Source organism: Danio aesculapii, chromosome 18, assembly GCF_903798145.1.
Source record: "Danio aesculapii chromosome 18, fDanAes4.1, whole genome shotgun sequence".
Lineage (NCBI taxonomy): Eukaryota > Metazoa > Chordata > Actinopteri > Cypriniformes > Danionidae > Danio > Danio aesculapii.
This window is the reverse complement of record NC_079452.1, coordinates 36,422,665-36,447,004: the sequence shown is the minus strand read 5'-3', so window position 1 is coordinate 36,447,004 and position 24,340 is coordinate 36,422,665. Positions and strand designations below refer to the sequence as shown.

The following is a 24,340-nucleotide window of genomic DNA, read 5'->3' as shown; positions in this document are numbered from 1 at the left end:
CTATCCCTTTAAAAACGTAAAAAAGTGACACTAAAGGAAATGCCCAATAAAGTTTAAGGGAAGAAATAATGCTAACACTGCACTTTTCGCAAAGCAGGGGTGTCCAAACCTGTTCTAGAAGGACCACTTTCCCAAACAGTTTAGCTTTAACCTCAAATAAATACACATACTCTATAAACAAGCTAATTAGACTGAAGTAGAAAGTCCAGAAATGCATGTTGGAGCGATTTGCAATAAACTCTGCAGGACAGTGGTCCTCCTTCATTTGGGCACCTGTTTTTTGTTAAAGAATTCATACATTTCTCCTTGATTAAATAGCAACTTATTTCACCCTAATGCACATTTCTTTTTGTGCAAAAAATGCTCTGTGTCTTGTGTGGTCAGGCATTATGTCAGCTACTAACCTAAATCACCACTATCTATGCTATTTATGCATCCCATGAGCAAATCAGTGTTTCATTTATTTTTATATGTTGCAATGTTTTCCTAAAGTTATTCAGACATCTAATACTCTTCACTGTACTCCACACAATTCCTTCATGTTGTCCCAAAAACAAATTAAGTTAACTTAACTTTTTTTTCCAAATTTAAGTGGATTGAACATAAAATAATTAAGTTGTCCCCCAAAAACCTAAGAATTGTGTTGTTTCAGTTCATTTTAAATAAGTAGTTTGAACAAGCAGCAAAATGGGTGTATTTGAGTATATATTAGTGTTCTTCATCACAAATGTTCACATATTGTCCTGAAACACCATTCTGGAAGTGTTTACTTAAATGTCTTAACTGATATAGCAATGCAGTCAAAAACATGCGATCGTGCCATTGTGTGTGTGTTTATGTGTGTGTGTTGTGCCATACCTGGACTTTAATATCATTTTCCAGCTCTGCATCCAGAAAATCCAGTGTAACGGGTTCCTGGAATTTGGGGTTCTAAAGAAGAGAACCAAACAATGTTAACATTTCACTCTCTGTAGTTTACGTTCAGCTTTGGGTTGAGGGTTAATGTGCTCCAGGTCTACAATACATCATGGTCAAAGTTTCTGTTGAGCTACAGAAATCCACAGTGTTTAAAAAGTTCATTTATGGAGGCATAAATCTGATTAATATGCTCTTCTACAGAGAGAAGGAAAAAAATAAATTAAGCTCAATCCTCTTATGGAAAAAAGTCTGTATTTTATTTACATTTAATCTCCTTTGTGTCCCCCTTGCATAAACATTCACATTTTTGGAATGGTTTAGAAATGCAGAGAAATGTAAGGAGAAGCTTGTGTTTCTGAACACTAACACTAATTTCTGTACCTTTGAAATAAAGTTTTACAATAAGAATTATACAATTCTTACAATTTCGCAAATATAATTCATAACATTTTCCTTTTTATAATTCATGTTTTTTGAGAGGGACTCATGTACTGTAGATATTAAAATCTGGATTGCTTAACAAAATCCTCTCTCGTTCCAGTTTATGTGGTAATACTTTCTGTTTGTGTAAAGTCCAGGAAAAAAAAAGAAAAGAATAGTTTGCTCTTGGAAGTGGATGATTTTGTTCATGTGTCATATTGCTCAAGCACACATTAACAGCACTGGCACATACATCAAATCTATGATGTGAGAGATGTTGTGAGGTGAAATGAGGCAGTCCACTCTTACATGCAAAATGAGGAGAACACAGTCGGAGATGAGGATGAGCATCAACATCAATGAATGACAGAAGAGACAAAAAAAACTGTTCATTGAAGAAAGAAAGAAAGAAACTGAGAGACAGATACATGCAAGGGAAACCATCAAAAAAGCAGGACTGAATATGAAAGCAGGATATAATGAGAGACAGACAGAGCTGAGGAAAGATTTCAGCATTTTCAGAGCGTCAAGGTCGACCCTCCACTGCGGCCCTTAGGAGCCCACAAATCGTCAACATATTGTCCTCATATTACCAACATATCGACCCCAAGACTCCACATATTGCCCACAATTCAACCACATATCCCCAAAACTCCACATATCACCCATAATGCCCACAAATCATCCACATATCACCCATATTGCCCACATATCAATGCTATTAACCCATATATGACCCCGAGGACCCCACCTGTATCCCTTAAATTTCCCACGTCACCCATATTGCCCACATATCACCACACAGATCACACATATGCCCATATATAATCCACATATCACCCACATTGCCCACAAAACACCCACAAATCAACTACATATTACCAAGACTCCACATTTCACCTATATATCAATCATAAATAGCTCACATTTCACCCATATTGCCCACAAATCATCTATATACAGCCCACATATCAACCCTATCAACCCATATATGACCCCGAGGAGCCTACCTGTTGCCCACGTCAACAATATTGCCTCACATATCACCCAAATGCCAATAAATAGTTCACATTTCACCCACATTGCCCACAAAACACTCACAAATCAACCACATATCACCAAGACTCAACATATTACACACAATGCCCACAAATCACCCGCATATCACCCATATTGCCCACGTCAACCCTATCAACCCTTATATAACCCCTGGGACCCTACCTGTAGCTCATAGATTACCCACGTCACCTATATTGCCCACATATTGCCACACATATCACCCATATGCCCATATATAATCTACATATCACCCATATTGTCCACAAAATGCCCACAAATAAACCACATATCACCAAGACTCCACAAATATCCCATATATCAACCATATATTGCCCACATATCACCCATAATGGCCACAAATCACCCACATATCACCCATAATGGCCACAAATCACCCACATATCACCCATAATGGCCACAAATCACACACATATCAACCCTATCAACCCATATGACCCCGAGGACTCCACCTGTTGCCCAAAAATTACCCATGTCACCCATATTGCCCACATATCACCACACATATCACCCAAATGCCAATATATAGTCCACAAATCACCCGCATTGTCCACAAAACACCCACAAATCATCCCCATTTTACCAAGACTCCACATATCATCCATATTGCCCACATATCAACCCTATAAACCCATATACAGTATGACCCAGAGGACCCCACCTGTTGTCCATATATCACCCATATAACCCACATATTGCCAACATATCACCCATATAGCCCACATAATGCCACACATATTACCCAATTGCCTATATCCCCTGCATATTACTCATACTGCCCACAAAACACCCTCAAATCACCCATATACCACACACATATACCCATATTGCCCTCATATCACCTTCATATCACTCGTGTTGCCCATATTGCTCACATATGCCCAACATAGAAACCCCATGTCGCCCCAAGGACCCCACATATTATCTATATATTACACATCACCAATATTGCTCAAATATAAGCCACATATCACCCATATATCACCCCCCACAATTCACCCATATTGCCCACGTATCAGCCACATATAACCCATATTGAACATATATCACCCAAACATATTTCCCACATGTCGCTTATCAACAATATTGCCCATATATCGCTCATATATTACCCACATTGCCCACACATCACCCATTTATTGCCCACATATCATACTGTGTATCACCCATATAACCAACATATCACCCCCAAAACCTCACATTGCTTACATATAACTCCCATATGGCCCACATTTAAGTCACATATCAGCCGTATTGCCCAAATATCACCCATATACAGTCCATATTATTCACATTTCCCATATTGCCCTCATATCACACCCATATTGCCCCTAGGACTTCATACATTGCCCACATATTACCTATATTGCCCATATATTAACCACATTGCCCACACATCACCCATATTACCCATTTATTGCCCCCATATCATACTGTGTATCCCCCATTTTACCAACATATCACCCACATATCATGGGTTTTTCACACATCACCAATCACCCTCAGAACCTCACACATTGCCCACATACAACTCCCATATCACCCATATGGCCCACATTTAGGCCACATATCAGCCCTTAGCCCACATATCACCCATATACCACTCACATATCAATCACATTTCCCATGTCGCCCACATATCACTACCACATTGCCCCTAGGACTCTATAAAGTGCCCACATATTAACCACATCATCTTAATTACCCACATATTCCCCCAAATCACCCACCTATTGCTCACATACCACCAACATATCACTAATGTATCAACCAATTTCACCCCCATTTTTTTCAATATTGCCGTATATTGTTCCATATCACCCACATATCAGATATTGCTCAGATTTTTAATTATGGTATAATCATGTTACGCCAGTGTTGCTATTTATGCTGAACGTTATAATAATAGCACAGCACTGAGAGTCACGCTGACTAAACCCTGTTATCACATTCATTACAGTCTTCAAGACAGAGATACAGAGCGCACGCTGAAAAAAAATGGCTCATTAAAAACAGCTCATGCACACAGCTACTGACCGCAAGCCCTGAGAATATACTGGCACCAGTCTAAAAATAACCATTTGGTTAATCTTTGGTCATTACAGGCATATGATTAAAACTGTATTATCATAATATTAAACAAATGGCAATATTGTATTTTTATTTTATTTCAAATGGGCTAAGCATGCAGTGACGATATGACGGACACATAAACAAATAAGAAATGTACAAATTATATTCATTTACAAGAGTATAACTGTTGTATTGTCCAGCACAAATACTTGATATCATATGCTCACATTTTACCCACATATCACTAATATTGCCCACATATCACTAATATTGCCCACATATTACCCACATATCCCTCATATTGTCCATATTGCTAACATATGCCCAACATAGAAACCCTATGTCACCCCCAAGACCCCACATATTGCCTATATATTACGCATATCACCCATATTGCCCAAATATACAGAACACACACACACACACACACACACACACACACACACACACACACACACACACACACACACACAATCCACATATTGCCCACAAACACACCACATATCACCAAGACTCTACATATCACCCATATATCACCCACATATCACCCATAATGCCCACAAATCACCCACATATCACACATTTTGCCCATTTCAACCATATCAACCCATATAGGACCCAGAGGAACCCACCTGTTGCCCATAAATCACCCACGTCACCCATATTGCCCACATATTGCCACACATATTATCTATATGCCAATATAGTCCACATATTACTCACATTGGCCTCAAAACACCCATATATCACCAAGACTTCACGTCATCCATATATCAACCATATATTGCCCATGCACATATCACCCATAATGCCCACAAATCATCCACATTGCCCACATATCAACCCTATTAACCCATATGACCCCAAGAACCCCACCTGTTGCCCATAAATCACCCCCATATCACCCATATTGCCCAAATATCATCACGCATATCACACATATGCTAATATGTCCCCCACATATCATCCATATTGCCCACAAAACACCCTTAAATCACCCATATACCACCCACATATACCCATATTGCCCAGATTACCCATTTCCCCCAAATTACCCATTCGATGCCCCAGAACCTCACAATTTACCCACATATTACTCATATTGCCCACATATCCCTCATTTTGTCTATATCGCTCACATATCCCCAACAAACCCTATGTCACCCCCAGGACCCTACATATTGCCTATATATTACACAGATCACCCATATTGCCCAAATATAAGCCAATTATTCCATTCTGCACAAATTTGCATAAACGTCTAGCACAAAAATTGAACACTGGATGATCTACAATTATTAAATTACTGTACACTGCCTGAAAACACACACACACAAACACACAAAGAGTGTTTCAGTTACAATACTTCCCTAGTTGATAACTGAAAACATTTTTATAGTCTTTTTTAATATGCAAATTATTATTATTTTATTAAGCATTAATTTGCATACATTACTAATATTAAAATTGAACACTGGGTGATTTATAATTAATAAAACTCAAACACTGTATGAATAAACATCATCAATAACTTGACGAAACATGTCAGGCAGTAAATTCCCCCACAACACCACTGTGGGACAGCCAATGTACCATTTCAGCAGATATTTTCCCTTTTCTCCTCCTCAGTTTTCACTGGTGTGTTTTCACTTCGACGGTAAATCATCTTTTTTTGTTGTTCGCATCACAAATGGAGGTCAAGTGAGAACACAGACCTGCCGTATGAAGAAATCATTACTGAATCCTTTAAGATTACAAGCATATGACATGAATACAAACGGGTTGAGGTCCGCATTGGATGCGAGAGCCGAACGTGCTACGGCAGACTGAAATATCCAGTATATCTGGGAACGGTTGGAACAAATAAAAAGCATTATCTTTCCTGATCCGCCAGACAGGAAATATCTCAACAGACTCTCACTCTGTAGACACAAACAAACATCAGACAACGGCATGCTAGCACTCCTGATAACTATTACACGCTGAACACACTAGCCTGACTGATCATAAGCATATGCTGTGTTCTGGATGCTGGTACCTATGGGTTGTTGGTGTACTGTACTGGCGTCTCCCATTGGCTGCTCAACTTGCGTAACTAACAAGCAGTTTTTTTTGTTTGTTTGTTTTTTTCCCAAGAGCTACAGTGGAGGATCATCATTTAGTATATATGTGCATGAACAGACATATACTCTGACATACGCTGATGAATCGCAAATGTACAATATTGAAAATGTTGATATTGGGTTCTGGAACTACATCAAGCTCAGTAATGGCATATTTAGACTACAAGACCTCTATGATTAGGTTAGGTGGTTAGGTAGACATACTGTAGAAACCACTCTACTGCTGTTTGCTTATTTCACTGCTGCTATTTTACCAAACGAAAGTGAGGCTGCAGTGGGAAGAAACCCGCAAGTATAGGACAAGCACTGCAAACATTGCAACAACATGCTGTGGACTACAAAGAAGCTGTTGCTGCAATTTCAAAATGCAGATGTGGTGTAAACATCACTTTAATATCATTCAGTTAAGTTTAATTTAAGCATATTAGGCATCAAACTAAATGATACTATACTCTAACTATATTAGACTTGTCACAATACTTAATTTTGGTACTGAAAAGTAAAAAATAAAACCCGTCAGTTCCCTGCTAACATTTAAGCACAACTGAGCACGTTCTTAAGCATCGCTGATTTGCCATAGTATTCACCAGTGCTCAACAGAGACTTTGATTGGCCATGAAGGTCATCAGTTCACCACTCTACACTGAGTGCAAACACAAATACAGGGACACTGGAGCATTTTAAAGCCACGAAGATCAGTTGATTGCTCGTCTGTGTTTGCATTCGGTAAACATCGGTGAAGTGCAGTGAACTGATGACCTTCACGGCCAATCACAGTCATTTCTGTTGAGCACCGGTGAACACTATGGTAAATCAGCGCTGTTTAAGAACAAGCACAACGGTGGTTAAATGTTAGCGGGAAATTGACTTTTTTTTTCCGGTACCGAATTTAAGTATAGTGACAGGTCTAATATAGTGAAAGAATCAGTTCATTAACTTTTTTTTGTTTAATAAATGGCATCTAAAACGTGTGTTTGGGAAAGAAAACGTTAGCTAACTAGTGCCATTTCCCTTAAATTAGCTGAAAATGAGGTCCGACACCCCTTTTTTTTTTCATTATCTATTCAGAACGAACCTTCGGGTCACTCGGAAAGCAGTGAAATGATAAATTTGTCACCTTTTCTCTACACTGATAAGATATATAACCAGGTACACAATGTGTGACTCCAGGCGATACTTCCACGTTTCTTCCCACCGCAGCCGCGATTTCACTTTTAAAATGGCGTATAGGAGATAAAGGTACAGTTCACCCAAAAATGTCAATCTGCTCTCTACTCAGGCCAGTTTACTTTTTACTTCAGATCATTAAAGATGATTTTTAGCTGAAATCTTGATTGTTCTTGATGATTCATAAAATTTAAATCATATAAATATAGGCAAAAGAAAAAATGAATATGGGTGGCTCCTTAAGATACATTCCCAGAAATCAATTTTAGGTTGTAAATAGGTCTCCTTAACGTACACATTAAGTTATATAACGTTATTTTGAAACATTCTTAGAACATTCAAGTGAACGCTGTCTTTCAGATGAGACATTAAACTGAGGTCCTGACTCTCTGTGGTCATTAAAAATCCCATGGGAATTCTCGTTAAGAGTAGGGGTGAATCTCGGTGGGTGTCCTGGCCAAATTCCCCCCATCGGCCCTTACAGATCATGGCCTCCCAATCATCCTCATCTACTCAATTGGCTCTATAACTGTCTCTCTACTCTACTAATAGCTGGTGTGTGGTGAGCGCACTGGTGCTGTTGTCCTGTGGCTGCCGTCGCATCATCCAAGAGGATGCTGTACACTAGTGTTGGTGTGGAGAACCCTCTCATGACCGTAAAGCGCTTTGGGTGTAAATACACATTACATTAGATTACATTCTAAATGTCCAGTTTTAAACAATGTACTACCACTATTTGTGCCTATAATAATATTATTTAAAACATGTCATGCTATATTAATGTTCTCATAGTGTTTTTTAAACATTAGTACCTTCCATTCATATTAAATTAATGCTCTAAGAATGTTTTCTATCAAAATTATGAGATTCATCAATAATCATTAATAATTAATCAATAACATCTCACATCCTTAAGAAGGCCTAAGATTGTTGTTCTAAGAAAGATTTTATATCAACATTACAAGAACATTATTTTAATAATGTTACATGCTAACTTTACAAAACTTATAGGGAATGTTACGTTCTGAGAACGTTTCCTGTTAGCTGAGTTGAGATCTTTTGAAATCAAATGATCAATCTGTGCAAGAATTAGAACTTTATTTACAATATTATGACTTTTAATCCACAGCCTCAGCAAGCCACAGGAATCAATTTTGATTCATCTGTATGTTTTTGAGTCCTAAAGTGACGATTTCTGCATTTTATGAATCACCAAAGACTATGATTTAAGTTCAAAATCTTCTTTATGTTCTACAGAAGAAAAAGTCACCTACATCTTGGATGCAGGTTTCCAACTCTTTCATAAACAGCTGATTCGAGGACTTTTTAAAGCATCATTAACTTCAAATCAAGCACCTTTGTAATTCACAACACCAGCATACGTAGTGCCCAAAATCCTAACTGTACTTAACATCTGGCTTACACTTAATAGTTACTTTAACAATGAGTGATGATTTTTGAATGTGTCATTTTAAAAAAATGTAGACCATATTGTTGTTGAATTCAAAACTATTAATACTCAAATTTTCACTGTATGTCTGATAATATTTTTTCTTCTGCAGAAAGTCTTATGTGTTTTATTTCAGCTAGAATAAAAGCAGTTTTCAATTTTTCAAAAACCATTTTAAGGTCAAAATTATTAGCCCCTTTAAGCTATATATTTTTTTTCGATAGTCCACAGAACAAACCATCATTATACAATAACTTACCTGATTAACCCAACCTGCCTAGTTAACCAAGTTAATCCATTAAATGTCACTTTAAGCTGTATAGAAGTATCTTGAAAAATATCTAGTCAAATATTATTTACTGTCATCATGGCAAAGATAAAATAAATCAGTTAATAGGAATGAATTATTAAAACTATTATGTTCAGAAATGTGTTGACAAAATCTTCTCTCCGGTAAACAGAAATTGGAGAAAAAAATAAACTGGGGGTAATAATTAAGGGGGGCCAATAATTCTGACTTCAACTGTATACTGTATATTTTCAAACATCAGACAAAACAGGACAACTCAAAAGAATATGCAGCAAATCTTTTTTTTTCATTCTGTTTTTAACAGCAGCATGACACTTGTTGAAATAACACCAAAAGAAAAATCACTTCAAATTTAATTTAAGCACTTTCAAAGACCTATCTTTGCTTTTAAGTCCTTTTCAGGCCTTGAATCCATGTGTCTGAAATTCAAATACTTTCAAGAAGCTTGGGAACCCTGTGGATGGCCGGATGGTGAGTAAATTAGCTACAAATGTACATTTGTGGGTGAACTATCCCTTTAAATAAGCCATTTATCACTATTTGACTCTCACTATTGACTAATCACTATTAATTCTATGATCAACCACAGTTTGATGGTCTCACCTCAGGGAACGTAAGAGCAAGCTTTTTACTTAGCCTGCGGCGACGGCTCTGAATCCTGTTCTAATAAGAAATATGAAGAGGATTTCAGTGACAAACAGAAAGGGAGTTATTTATGGGTGCCAAAAAAAGACTTAAGACTCAAATAGCCAGGACTGAAAGAGACACTTGTTAACAGTGCTGTTATTGTAAAACACGGCGATCCATCATAGATGAGACCATTTGAAGGAAATAAAAGCGCACACTATAAATCGATTCCCGTCGTGTAGGCCTTCCTACTGTTTGAACCGTTATTCGGCTCTCTGGTAAGAGGACGACATATGGCTGACATACTATGAGCGTTTGTTCAATTTCAGCACTGTCAAAATCAAATTAGCCTTTCCTGCAGTGTTCAAAGTCTCCTTGAAAGACGCCCCGAAAGTGGTTCCTTTCTCTTAACTTCAGCCGACAAATTCAGTCATGTGTTTTGCACGGCTGGAAACTGGTGGAGCACTTTGAACTGTTTCCAGTAGATCTGGCACCCCATGGTTTAAGGGCTTGTGTTTGCATATCAGCGCTGCTCAGGGTTAAGTACGGCATCCACGGTTCAGAGATTCAATCCATGCCTATGTGTCTCTCTCAATCAGCCCGCTTGATACCGGATCGCATCTCAGCATCTGTCCTTGAGAGATCAAACCTTCAGATGTGATCAGAGCCGGCGAGCTAAAATAAAGTAAAACCGTCCAGATCGCGCAGCCTGCTCCGCATTTGGAGTCCGCTGGGAGCAATAATGTTTGTCATTGCACATGTATTTTCATGCCTTTAACAATATAGTCGAGCTCATTAAAATGCATTGTCTTCCAGTTGTGTTACAAGTTTGTTACGGTAAAGAGGAGGGGAAGAAACCTTCACGTCTTTTCTTTTAATCCAAAAGCTGGAGGATGGAACTTTGAGGCAAGATGGAAATATGTCATAACATTCGCTCCTGCTGACGCCAAGGACGGAAATGTGTTCTGCATGTTTGATTTCGACTGGCTGAAGTTAATCCTCTCCATATATTGGACCTGGAGCTTTGTTATTTTTATGGAGATCGTACAGCAAACGTCGTATTTCTTTGACCCTGAGTTTTGGTAATAACATTGACATGTTTCAGCACTTGCCCCAAGACGTCCTCAGGCAGAGATAGCAGAAAGTGTGAAGAAACCTCTCAAAGTTACACATTCCGATGCAACAGCAAAGTTGTTTTTTCTTCATATTTGCTTTCCATATTTGTGACCCTGCACCGTAAAAACACGCCAAAGTGTCCATTTTTGGAAAGTGAGATTTAAGCATTATTTGGAAGGTGAATAAATAATCTTTCCATTGATGAGCACTTTTTTTTTTTAGACAGGACGATATTTGGCTGAAATTAAACTATTTGAAAACACAGAATCTGAAGTTTCAAATGAATCAAAATACAGAAATAAGTTTAATGCTGTCCAAATTAAGTCCTCAACAATGTACATTATCAAAAACTGAGTTTTGATACATTAATGCAAGGAAATTCACAAAATATCTTAATTGAATATGATATATGCTTAATAATTTAATGTTGTTTGGCAAAAAATAATAAACAGATAAATAAGAAGAAAAATCTATTATTTTGACTCATGCAGTGTATTCTTTGGCTATTTACCCCTGCATCTGACACACCGGTGTCAAACTCTTGGAAGGCCGCAGCTCTGCACAGTTTAGTTTCAACCCTAATCAGACCCCCTAGTTTTTCGTGATTCTACAGTCATTGAATCCAACGCAAAAATCAACAATAAGTAAAAAAAAATTTTGCAATCCTGCAAAATTCCAAACCAAATTATATTTATTAATTATATTTATACTTTGCATACACAGCGCACATGATTTATTTGAGTGTCTCTCTAAAAATAACATCTCACCTGCTCTCTCACAAACCAAACATTACATGAATGGGGGGAATTGTTTTGCAGCCTGTGCAGTGAGCAGACGCGGATGAAGCGAGAGTGATTTACATGTCAATGCAAAGATTGGATTAGACATAATTTTTTACATAACATGTATTGTTATGGAATTATACTACAATTTTGAAGAATTACTTTTGTAGCTTTACAATGCTAACATTTCTCATAATTAGAAATGAATTGAATATTTTGTAAAACCCATTATAACACAGCAAATTAACGTTTTCATTAATGTGTTTCACACATATTTGAAGAGTTCAGATGCAAAAACTTTAAAGAGCATCTTAATTTTCTTCTAAAATAATCATTTTTCGCAAGCTCTTGTGTGTATGTTCAGTAAATCCACTTTTATGGCAAAAATAGGTTCTTTGCATCTCCTTTAAAGTGAAATAATTGAACAAAAATATTAGAGGCAGACAAAAATGTTTATTCTAGGAGAAAATTTCCTCTTTTCCTAAAAAGAGGTTTTTGCATCTGAACTCACTAAAGGTTATTTGGAACATCAAAATAGATATTTTACTTATATATAATATAAAGTTACAAACAAAATCTGATATGAACACTGGACATATGGGTAGAGTCTTTGACTGATTCATACATGTAAAATATTCATAATTTAATCTAACTATTAACCCAGCTTTTCTCTCTTTTTTTGGAAAGCATCAGTATCTATGCACTATTTACAATATTGCACTATACACGATATTACTGATTTGTGCGATGTCAAACCTGTAATTTCAACAACACTCTAAAAGCCTAATTATCACTAAATATCATAAATCATTCAAAACGATTTACGGATTTTAAACCTCATGTTAAATTTTCCTTTTGACTTTATTGATTTTCCTGGTATTTATTTGTACAGCACACTACCTGATAAAAGTCTTGTCATCGATCCTAGTTGTAAGAGCAACAAATAATAACTTGACTTCTAGTTGATCATTTGGGAAAGTGGCAGAAGGTAGATTTTTCAGATGAATCATCTGTTGAACTGCATCCCAATCATCACAAATACTGCAGAAGATCAATTGGGACCCACATGGATCCAAGATTCTCACATAAATCTGTCAAGTTTGGTGAAGGAAAAATCATGGTTTGGGGTTATATTTAATATAGGGGTGTGCGAGAGATCTGCAGAGTGGATGGCAACATCAACAGCCTGAGCTATCAAGACATTTGTGCTCCCCGTTACAGTACAAACCACAGGAGAGGGCAAACTCTTCAGCAGGATAGCGCTGCTTCTCATACTGCAGCCTCCACATCAAACTTCCTGAAAGCAAAAAAGGTCAAGGTGCTCCAGGATTGGCCAGCCTAGTCACCAGACATGAACATTATTAAGCATGTCTGGGGTAAGATGAAGGAGGAGGCATTGAAGATGAATCCAAAGAATCTTGATGAACTCTGGGAGTCCTGCAAGAATGCTTTCTTTGCAATTCCAGATGACTTTATTAATAAGTTATTTGAGTCATTGCAGAGATGTATGGATGCAGTCCTCCAAGCTCATGGGAGTCATACACAATATTAATTATTTTACCACTGCACCATTACTTTATATTCTATACTGTACATTATTTCTGTTAAGTGACAAGACTTTTGTCTAAGCAAAGTCAGACCTTACTGTCCTAATTAAATAATTAAAAATCAAGGCATGATCATATTTTATTGTGGTAAAATAAGCGTAATCTAGAGGCCTTTGCCTTTCATAAGCCACTTCTGATACCAGATGATCAACTAGAATTCAAGTTATTATTTGTTGTTCCTAAAACTTGACATTTTTGAGTCTTAAATATATATATAAAACATATCGACACACACATACATAAAATACAATATATATAATTAATATTTTAAATGTCAATTTAAATTGATATTTTCTCAAATGTGTGTAATTTTATATACAATATATAATTTATATACAAATTACACACACACACACACACATACAAGCATTTTTTGTAGAAGGTGGTGATGTGGTAAAGCAGAGCTGTTACATCACAGGTGTGCATTATTTTCAGACTGGAGTGCATTACTGAACTGAACTTAAACTCTGAAAACTGAACTACGCTGTTTCAATTTACTATGATCTTCTATGTAAAGCTGCTTTGACACAATCTACATTGTAAAAGCGCTGTAGAAATAAAGATGAATTGAATTGAATTGAATTAAAGTGATGGTTGCTGCATTTTATGAATCTTAGGCAACAAGATTTTTGTCAGGTAGTGTATAATTAGCTGTGGCTGTGTTTGTCTGTGCTTAAATACACATTAAATTAAATTAAATGAAAAGTGTTTACAACAAATCTTAGATTTCTCACTGGCCATTAAATCATCTTATTGTCAAGTCTTTTATGTGACTAACTTTTTGGAATTGCATTCTACGCTTAAATCAAAGAACGTCTAAACGATTTTCAATCTAAGCTTAACCAGACGCAATATATTTAACGCATTTTACCTCCTTAACTTGCCAAATTGTCATGGTCCGCTGGAGTTGTCTGAGACTACAAGATGGACAGTGCTTTTACCAACCAGACCAAGGATAAACTATGACCCCCACTCAACCGCGTGATCTCTTTTCTCCTGTGCATTCTTTGTTTAAAGATGAATTACAGACCATGTGTGTGGTGAAATACCGAAATCAAAGGGACTGCGAACAGACTGAAATGAAAAAGCGTGGTGGAGTTGCATTGAGAAACATATATGCGGGTCGGCTGCCAGAAGCACGAGTATTACTTGGGGCGATTTGCAGAGGTTATGTGCAAAATTCACTCAGGAACAAGGCTGCGCGCTTGAATCCAAGGAAAAAGCTATATGAGCGCCTGTTTACGCGCCACAAATGCATGTTCATACATTCTAAACCTGCAGCTTTACATATGAGGTCAGACACACTTGTTAATAATGATATGAGCCGAATCACTCACAGATGCTTAAGGTTCCTGTTTGTTTCATTCGACAGACAAATGTGTTATTAACTGTAGCACATGAATGGAAAACAAAGAAAGGCTAATAAAATGGTTTGGAAAATGCAGTACATCAAAATTCAATTATGTTGAAAATCAGAAATATGAAACTGCACCAAACATGTGAAAGACAAGGAGGTTTAACAAGGAGGTTTGACTAAAAGCTATTTTTTTATTAGTTGAAAAAAGTGAGTAAACATTGTGTCAAATTATTACGTAGATAAATTATGAGATCATAAACAGTTAAGTCAACTTAACGGTTCTAAGTTACAACAAGTTTATTGACTTTTAAAGTAAACTAAACTTGTCACTTTTAAGGTAACGGGTTTACTTTTTAAAGTAAAGTTACTAAGAAAGAAAGAAAGAAAAAAAGAAAAAGAGAAAGAAAGAAAGAAAGAAAGAAAGAAAGAAAGAAAGAAAAATGAAGAAAGAAGAAAAAAAGAAAAAGAGAAAGAAAGAAAAAGAAAAAAACAAAAAAGGAAAAAGTGAAAGTGAAAAAAAGAAAGAAAAAAGAAAAAGTAGAAAGAAAGAAGAAAAAAGAAAGAAAAAGAAGAAAGAAAGAAGAAAAAAGAAAGAAAAAAGAAAAATAAAAGAGAAAGAAAGAAAGAGAATGAAGAAAAAGAAGAAAGAAAAACAATAGAAAGAAGAAAAAGAAAGAAAGAAAAAGAAAAAAGAAAAAGAAAAAAACAAAAGAAAGAAGAAAAAGACAAAGAAAAAGAAAGAAAGAAAGAAAGAAAGAAAGAAAGAAAGAAAGAAAGAAAGAAAGAAAGAAAGAAAGAAAGAAAGAAATAGAAAGAAAAAAAACTAAATAAAGAAGAAAAAGAAAGAAAAAAAAGAAAAGGAAAGAAAGAAGAAAAAGTAAGAAGAAAAAGAAAAAGAAAAAGAAAAAGAAAGAAAGCAAAAGTAAAAAAAGAAAGAATAAACCCCTTTGAAATGTCTGTTTTATATATAAATGTGTTTTTATTTGACAAATTTTACATTGTGAGTTTGTGTTTACAGTAAATTGCTTGCTAGTTTGTAAGTAAAAGGAAGGAAAAACTTTTGAGTTGACTTATAGTCACTTTAAATGAAGATACAACTGTTGCTATTAACAAACCATTAGCTAAAACTTTTAGCTCAATAAACTCTTCATTTTCTGCTTATTACATTTACATTTACATTTAGTCATTTAGCAGACGCTTTTATCCAAAGCGACTTACAAATGAGGACAAGGAAGCAATTTACACAACTATAAGAGCAGCAGTGAACAAGCGCTATAGACAAGTTTCAGGCGTGTAAAAGTCTAAGAAGCAAAAACATTAGTAGAAATTTTTTTTTTTGTTTTTTTTTATGAGAGAGAGAGAGAGAGAGAGAGAGAGAGAGAGAGAGAGAGAGAGAGAGAGAGAGAGAGAGAGAGAGAGAGAGAGAGAGAGAGAGAGAGAGAGAGAGAGAGAAAGAGGGCGCAGTTAGTGGTATAGCCAGAGAGGCAATTGCAGATTAGGAGGAAAAGTGGAGACTAAACAGTTGCGTTTTCAGTCGTTTCTTGAAGACAGCTAGGGACTTGGCTGTTCTGATGTAGTTAGGGAGTTCATTCCACCAACTGGGCAGATTGAATGTGAGAGTTCGGGAAAGTGATTTCTTCCCTCTTTGAGATGGAACAACGAGGCGACGTTCATTCACAGAACGCAAGTTTCTGGAGGGCACATATATCTGCAGAAGTGAGAGCAGATACGAAGGAGCACGGCAAGAGGTCGCTTTGTAAGCAAACATCAGAGCTTTGTATTTGATGCGGGCAGCAACTGGCAGCCAGTGCAAACGGGTGAGTAGCGGAGTGACATGTGCTCTTTTGGGTTCATCAAAGACCACTCGTGCTGCTGCGTTCTGAAGCAGCTGAAGAGGTTTGATAGAACTAGCTGGTAGCCCGGCTAGCAGAGAGTTGCAATAGTCCAGTTTGGAGAGGACAAGAGCTTGAACAATGAGTTGAGCTGTGTGTTCAGATAGGAAGGGTCGGACCTTTCTGATGTTGTAGAGTGCGAATCTGCAAGATCGGGCAGTTCTAGAAATGTGCTCAGAGAAGTTCAGTTGGTCATCAATAATAGTTAGTAAGCTAGAAGTTGGGTATAGTTACATGGGTAAGATTAGGGATGTGGAATAAAAGTATACTTTATAAGTACTAATAAGTAGGCAATATCTTGGAAATAGGCAGGTAATAAGCCAGTAGTGAGAAAGTACTTAAACTAAAGTGTTACAAAAACGCTTTGTTGTTGTAAGGAAGGAAATTTGCTTCTGTTTGAATGGCACATCAATTCAGCTACATAGTTTCCCCAGTTGATACCTTGAAACAAATGGACTAAACTAAGCACTAATAGCCAAGATAACATGAGCAAATTGATTATAGGCTACTTAAAAAAAAAGCCAACCCAACTTGAATGAGAAGTTATTTCAACAAGAGACATTTCATCCCATTAACAAACCATTAACTAAGACTATTAGTTCAATATACTACTATTTTACTGTTTATAACTAATTAGATATAGACTGCTTATAAAAGCTAGTTGGGTTAACGAATTGGGTAGGATTAGGGATGTAGAATAAGATCATGCTTTATACATACTAATAAACAATTAATATCTTAGTAATAGGCAGGTAATAACCAATATTATTAGTGTGAGTTGTTACTTAAACTAAAGTGTACCAAGTGTTTTTTTCCTTTTTTTAAGTTGACTCAACAAACAAGAAAAAGGTGGATAGGAAAAACACTTCTGGAACCAGAACTGCTGAAAAAAGTGAATAGGCACTGATGTTTCAGAATAGTGAGATATTCAGTGGTTAGTTTGGGACTTAAAAGTTGTTTAGGTGCAACAATCTGTGTGCATAAGGCACCCAAAAGCTCCTACATACACATATAATGAGAATAAGAATGAAGCACATAGACAAAAAATGGAGGTGGATATAAAGATAAGGAGAGAAAGAGAGAGATATTAGACACTGTAAAAAGTAACCAGTAAACCTGTTGCCTGAAAAGCAGCAAGATGATTTTACTTTAAATAAGTCAGTCTCTAAACCCACTGACTTAACATTTATAATTATGCACATAGTTTGTTTACTTAATAACTATAAGGCAACGAGTTTCCTCTGGTTTTTTTTAAGTGAACTAATGTCTTTTCCAGTGCAGATGTTAAACAACACAAATGTCAAACAAGACACAAGCGCAATAACATTAGACAAGTAAGTCACCACAATCAACCTCTCCCTATGTCATAAAAGTGCTGTGAGAGAGATCAGATTTGAGGTATGTGGGTGGAGAAATTCTTTGGTACCTTTGGCTGCAGGTTTGGATGGAGCAGCACGTAACCGTTGGGATCAATTGCGAAATAATATCCATTAGGACCGATCTGAAATAAACAAACAAAAAGGAGAAGAACAGTGAACGAGACCACCGTCAAACCCAAATCCCTGCTCAGACCAAATGGGCCTGGGTTTTCAGCGAAGCAGTGGTTAATCCCTGACTAGCGGGTTACTGTCTACCATCCCAGGAGGACGCAGAACCCAGCTGTCAATCAACCCCGAGCACTTAGCGTTAATCAAATGTGTCGGTTCATCTGGAAACATTCCTCTGAGCTTAACAGAAAATCACAACCATTTACAAATCAAATGTAAGTACAAACAGATGTAATGTACAAGGGCTTACGTCCTCTTAAGAGTGATCTTACTGTAAGAAGGCGAAACCACAAGACGGCAGACCGCAGAACAATAGCGCATTTATCTTATGCGTGCCGTGTTATTCTTATTACGGAGACTCAAAGAGTCTGCACAGAAAACATCTAACACATGAGTTTCGCTTTGTTCCCTTATAAACTGAATTATGTGGCGTTCAAGGAATAGATGAAAACTTTGACGCCGTTTACGCACCCCAACGTCATCCCAAAAGCAGATTTTCCTTCTTCTGTATTTTTTTTTTCATGGTGTGAAAGTGAATGGGCTATCAAGCTGAACATATGTAGTGTTAAAGTACCATACAATTAGCCTATGTGACTATAAGTCCATATACAGGCCTTTGAAGCCATTCAATGCTCGGCGGTCGTCTATGACAGCAAACTGGTGCGACACATCTTACACTTTGTATTTTATTTAACACTACTGTTCAAAAGATTGCGGTTGGGCAGATTTTTGAATGCTTTTTCAAAGAAGTCACTCATGTTCACACAAAGGCTGCGTTTATTTGAACAATGTGATAGTAAAAACTGTGAAATGTTATTACGATTTAAAAATAATTGGTTTCTATTTTAAGATATTTCAAATGTAATATAGTCATAAAACAACAAATAATAACTCGACTTCTAGTTGATCATTTGGTATCAAAAGTGGCTTATATGGAAGGCAAAGGCCTCTAGATTATGCTTGTGTTACCAAAATAAAATATGATCATGCCTTGATTTTTAATTATTTAATTAGGACAGTAAGGTCTGACTTTGCTTAGGCAAAAGTCTTGTCGCTTAACAGAAATAATGTACAGTATAGAATATAAAGCCATGGTGCAGTGGAAAAAGAATGAATATTGTGTATGACTCCCATGAGCTTGGAGGACTGCATCCATACATCTCTGCAATGGCTCAAATAACTTATTAATAAAGTCATCTGGAACGGCAAAGAAAGCGTTCTTGCAGGACTCCCAAAGTTCATCAAGATTCTTTGGATTCATCTTCAATGCCTCCTCCTCCATCTTACCCCAGACATAATAATGTTCATGTCTGGTGATCAAGCTGGCCAATCCTGGAGCACCTTGACCTTCTTTGCTTTCAGGAACATTAATGTGGAGGCTGAAGTATGAGAAGGAGTGCTATCCTGCTGAAGAGTTTGCCCTCTCCAGTGGTTTGTAATGTAATAGGCAGCTCAAATGTCTTGATATCTCAGGCTGTTGATGTTGCCACCCATTCTGCAGATCTTTCGCACGTCCCCATACTGAATGTAACCCCAAACCATGATTTTTTCTTCACCAAACTTGACTGATATCTCTAGAATCTTGGGTCCATGCAGGTTCCAATTAGTCTTCTGCAGTATTTGTGATTATTTGGATGCAGTTCAACAGATGATTCATCAGAAAAAAACTACCTTCTGCCACTTTTCTAAATTATTATCTAGAAGTCAAATTAATATTTGTTGCTCTTACAAACGGGATCGATGACAAGACTTTTGCCAGGTAGTATATCCAGTGCTCAGCATACATGAGTACACCCCCCACAAATCTCTTATTTAAATGAATATTTTCTACAGGATGATTTCCAATATTATATTTGTGCATATACATTAGATTAGTCAGTACTGAAGCCAAATCTGGAGCTAATCTAATAAAATAACTTACAATAATGGTTCAAAAATGAGTAGGCCAAATTTATATGTTAGGGAAAATATTAAATACGATTTTCAAAAATAGCAAAAATCAAGAGAAACAAAAAATATATACAATTTTGTTGAAATTTTGTAGTTTCTATTTTTTTTTGCAATATACTTACATGAATTTAATTGTATTATCTTTGCATTTTTAATGATGTTTTGTGATTAAAATATTTTAATGAATATATCTGTTTAATAAATCTGTTTTGTTCAAATGCACCTATATATATATATATATATATATATATATATATATATATATATATATATATATATATATATATATATATATATATATATATATATATATATATATATATATATATATATATATATACACACACAACACACACATACAAATATACATACATACATATATATACATATATATATATATATATATATATATATATATATATATATATATATATATATATATATATATATATATATATATATATATATATATATATTGTTTTCAGCTAAAAATACAAAATATAATTTGTGTTAACTCTTTGAAACTGTACCTTCTAGGCTTTGATCCAAATTGTGCCATTTTGGTGATTGTCGCTTTAAGTTCAAATGAGATCGTGCTCTTTTCAAAACAGTGCAGAACTACAAACACCAATGTGTCAGCATAGTAGCTGATTCAAAACTCTAATGACAGTTGGCTTCTTCTCACTCAGGACTAGATAGATGCTCATGCTAATGAGGAAGAGGTCGTCATTAACGGGCGGGGCTTTCCCCCTCTGATAACACATACAAAGGGAGAATGTCAAAGTGTTTATGCAGAGTCTAATGAAAAAAAAGAGAATTATTTATTTTTTATCATTGGAGGCTGGCTATATTCACACACTGTTGCCACAAAATTGATTTTAAACCCATTATAATTATATAATAGCATGATAGGTCCTTATGTTGATATTATCTTATGTTGAATGACTTGAGGGTGAGTAAACAGTGACAGCTTTTTTCACAAGAACCAAAACAAATGTCTGAAAAGTATTTAGTATGCCTAAAAGTATTAGAGCTGAAATGTTTAGTCTGTTGTACTCACCGTGAAGCGAGGTGTCAGTCTTTTAATATCATCGAGAGACACATCCACTCCCATCACTCCTAAAATCAACTGGTTCTAATGTAAAAAAAGAGGTAAAAAACATGATATTTATAGACATAAGGCAAAAAACAAGAAAGCTTTATGTAAATTTCACAACAACAATGTGAAATAATATTAGTAGTAGACATTGTAGTAGCAGTCGTCGCTGTGGCTGTAGTAGCAGCAGCAGTAGTCGTAACAATAGTTATTTTCTGTAGTAGTAGTTGGTGTAGTACTTGTAATTATTATTATTATTATTGTCAGTTATTATTACTGTTGTCCTTTCTTTCATTTTACTGTCATTATTACATTGCTATCATTGTTGTCACGCCGTACCACTGATTTATTTTTTTCTATTTTATTTAAATCTATGCTATTTGCTTCATTTAATAACTGTTATACATGTTGTTTATATATATATATATATTTTTTTTTATTATGATTTTTTTCCATATTATGTACTCTGACCGCCCACCTGGTTATCTTTGCATGCATGCATGCGCGCACGCACACACACACACACACACATTGTTCTTTCATGTTTTTGTTGTTGTTTTGTTTTCGTTGTATGTGATCCCATTTTGTGTACTACTCGCATATTCAAATAAAAAAATAAAGAAATAAAAAAATTATATTAAAAAAATTCACAACAACATGAAAACTGTAGCAACTGTGCAAAACAACTTCTATTAAATTGTGTAGAGAGTCACGTCTAAAGGGCCTCAACGTACGTCATCCATCCTGGAAATGGATATATTAAGTCTTATTAAAAAACCAGTGACGCAGTCAGTGAGAGGAAAATAATGAAACTTTCAAAAGGTCATTCGGTTCAGTTGATCAACAAAGTACAAATCCTCAATGACCCCCCAAACTGGAAAAGATATTTATTTTCCATATCTGTTTCTATCGTAGTCTTCCTGAGAAGTTCGCTGTCCGCATGGTTAACACATTAAAGAGATAATGAAGTTTACATGTTTGCGTCAGTAGTAGTTTTATCTCCATTAAACGTGACAAAAATAGCAACTTGTTCCAAGAATCTAGCTATGAATAGAGTATTGGGTCTGTTAATGACACATCTGGTGTTCTGCTCTGTCTTCATTCAAGTTTTATTCCTGCTTCTGACGTTTGCTGCACAGTCTGACACATTGTTCTTGATTTGTTATATAGATTCAAAGGAAGAACAATTTATAAACAGATAATTTTTTCCATAATCCAGATAGATAAAGATACAGATGCTACCCTGTTTAATACTGGAACTACCAGAATCCTATAATTAGTTGAATGGATAGGGAGGTCATTCTGACTGTTGTGAGGTCATCCTGACTGTTGCAAATTGGATTTTTGTCACATGATATTCCATCCAAATCTTCAATTGAGATTTTAGAATTAAGCTTTGAATGTCTGTTGTTACATTTTAGGAAGTCATTCCTTAAAAATGCAATCTTATTGTAATATTGCCTATTATTGATGACTTCCTCAGTAGTTCTAGTGTTAGTGCTGAATCGGTGAGCAACTCCAGCTGCAGTGTTTAACCAATTACACCTTATCCTGACCTTTATGAACTTCTCTTTCAGTGTACTTCAACCAGTAAATCACATTGTAATGGTGTGTTCACACCAGACATGGATTAAGCGTCAAGCTTGAGTGACATTTCTCGAAAAATATGAACTTGAAAAATCTGAACTTTAGCAGACATTCGCACCGCATTAACCAATCAGGAGCTTGCTATGTGGCACGATTATGATGTAGTGCCGGTTGTTGTTGTCCCGAGGGGAATACTTCCTGCTGACGCGAAAGAATAGCTCATCAAACTGGACTTGGCTCAGTCTGAAGCTCTGCTGAAAGCTTCCATCATCCAGGTACAGTTTCTGAAGGAGTTGATGAACTCACAGAGTTGGGTGCACCTCTGAAATCACAATCTAGTGGACTTGGAGCTGAATGAAGCTACAATGTTTTTCAGCCTTCCTAAAGTTCTCTCAATAAAATCCATGTTAGCCATTTAGCAACAAAACTGGAGTCACTGGGCAGATAGAACCCCCGCCCATGATGAAAAATCTGCAACTCTTGTGAAGTGAATTTGACACATGAATGAAGCGAATTTAACGCATAAATGAAGGGAGTAAACTCAAAATGCTCACATCTCTTTTTATGCGCGAATAGTGTGATTTATCTGTGGAAGATGCATCTGGGGTGAACACAGCATGAAGATACAACATTCTTAAAATCAAAGATTTGGAGAGAGCAGCTTCTCTTTCTATGGTTGAAAGGTTCTTTCTGGACAACCTGCTGTCAGTCATTAAGAATGGCTCACCCTCTTGGAAAATAAAAACTGATATGTTCAGCTGCCAGTTAAATAATGTTTGTTGGGTAATTAAATGTGCACTAAATTAATTTTACTAAATAATGTTGATATGTAAAAGCACCAAAATAAAAAACATTACCAAACATCGTCCCTTTCTGATATTTGATGTATAATGTTTAGACACGACCCTTACTGCTGATTAGCTGCAAGCATGGATTGGGACTCGATCCAACACTATCTGCTTGTTAAGTGTGATGCCACATGATGCAGATTCCAGGTCCAAGTGCTCTATCAGACTATACCGAGAGGCTCAACAAATGGTACTAATAAATGTTTACAGAATACTTTCAAAACATAATTTCAATATATATGTGCATAATATCAGATGGCCAGAAAAAAATGTATGTTTTATAAATTGTTAAAATATTATATATATATATATATATATATATATATATATATATATATATATATATATATATATATATATATATATATATATATATATATATATATATATATA

The 24,340-nt window shown here is 35.9% G+C and overlaps 1 protein-coding gene across 1 annotated transcript in view; it reads right to left on the bottom strand.

Annotated features, from left to right (window-relative positions):
* The window catches only part of LOC130245362 (voltage-dependent calcium channel subunit alpha-2/delta-1), a 220,288-nt gene that overhangs the window by 57,319 nt on the left and 138,629 nt on the right, over positions 1-24,340 (bottom strand). Inside the window, 3 exon segments of the mRNA XM_056478029.1 lie at positions 859-930; positions 18,346-18,420; positions 21,477-21,551. Of these exon segments, the coding sequence (XP_056334004.1) occupies positions 859-930; positions 18,346-18,420; positions 21,477-21,551 (222 nt within the window).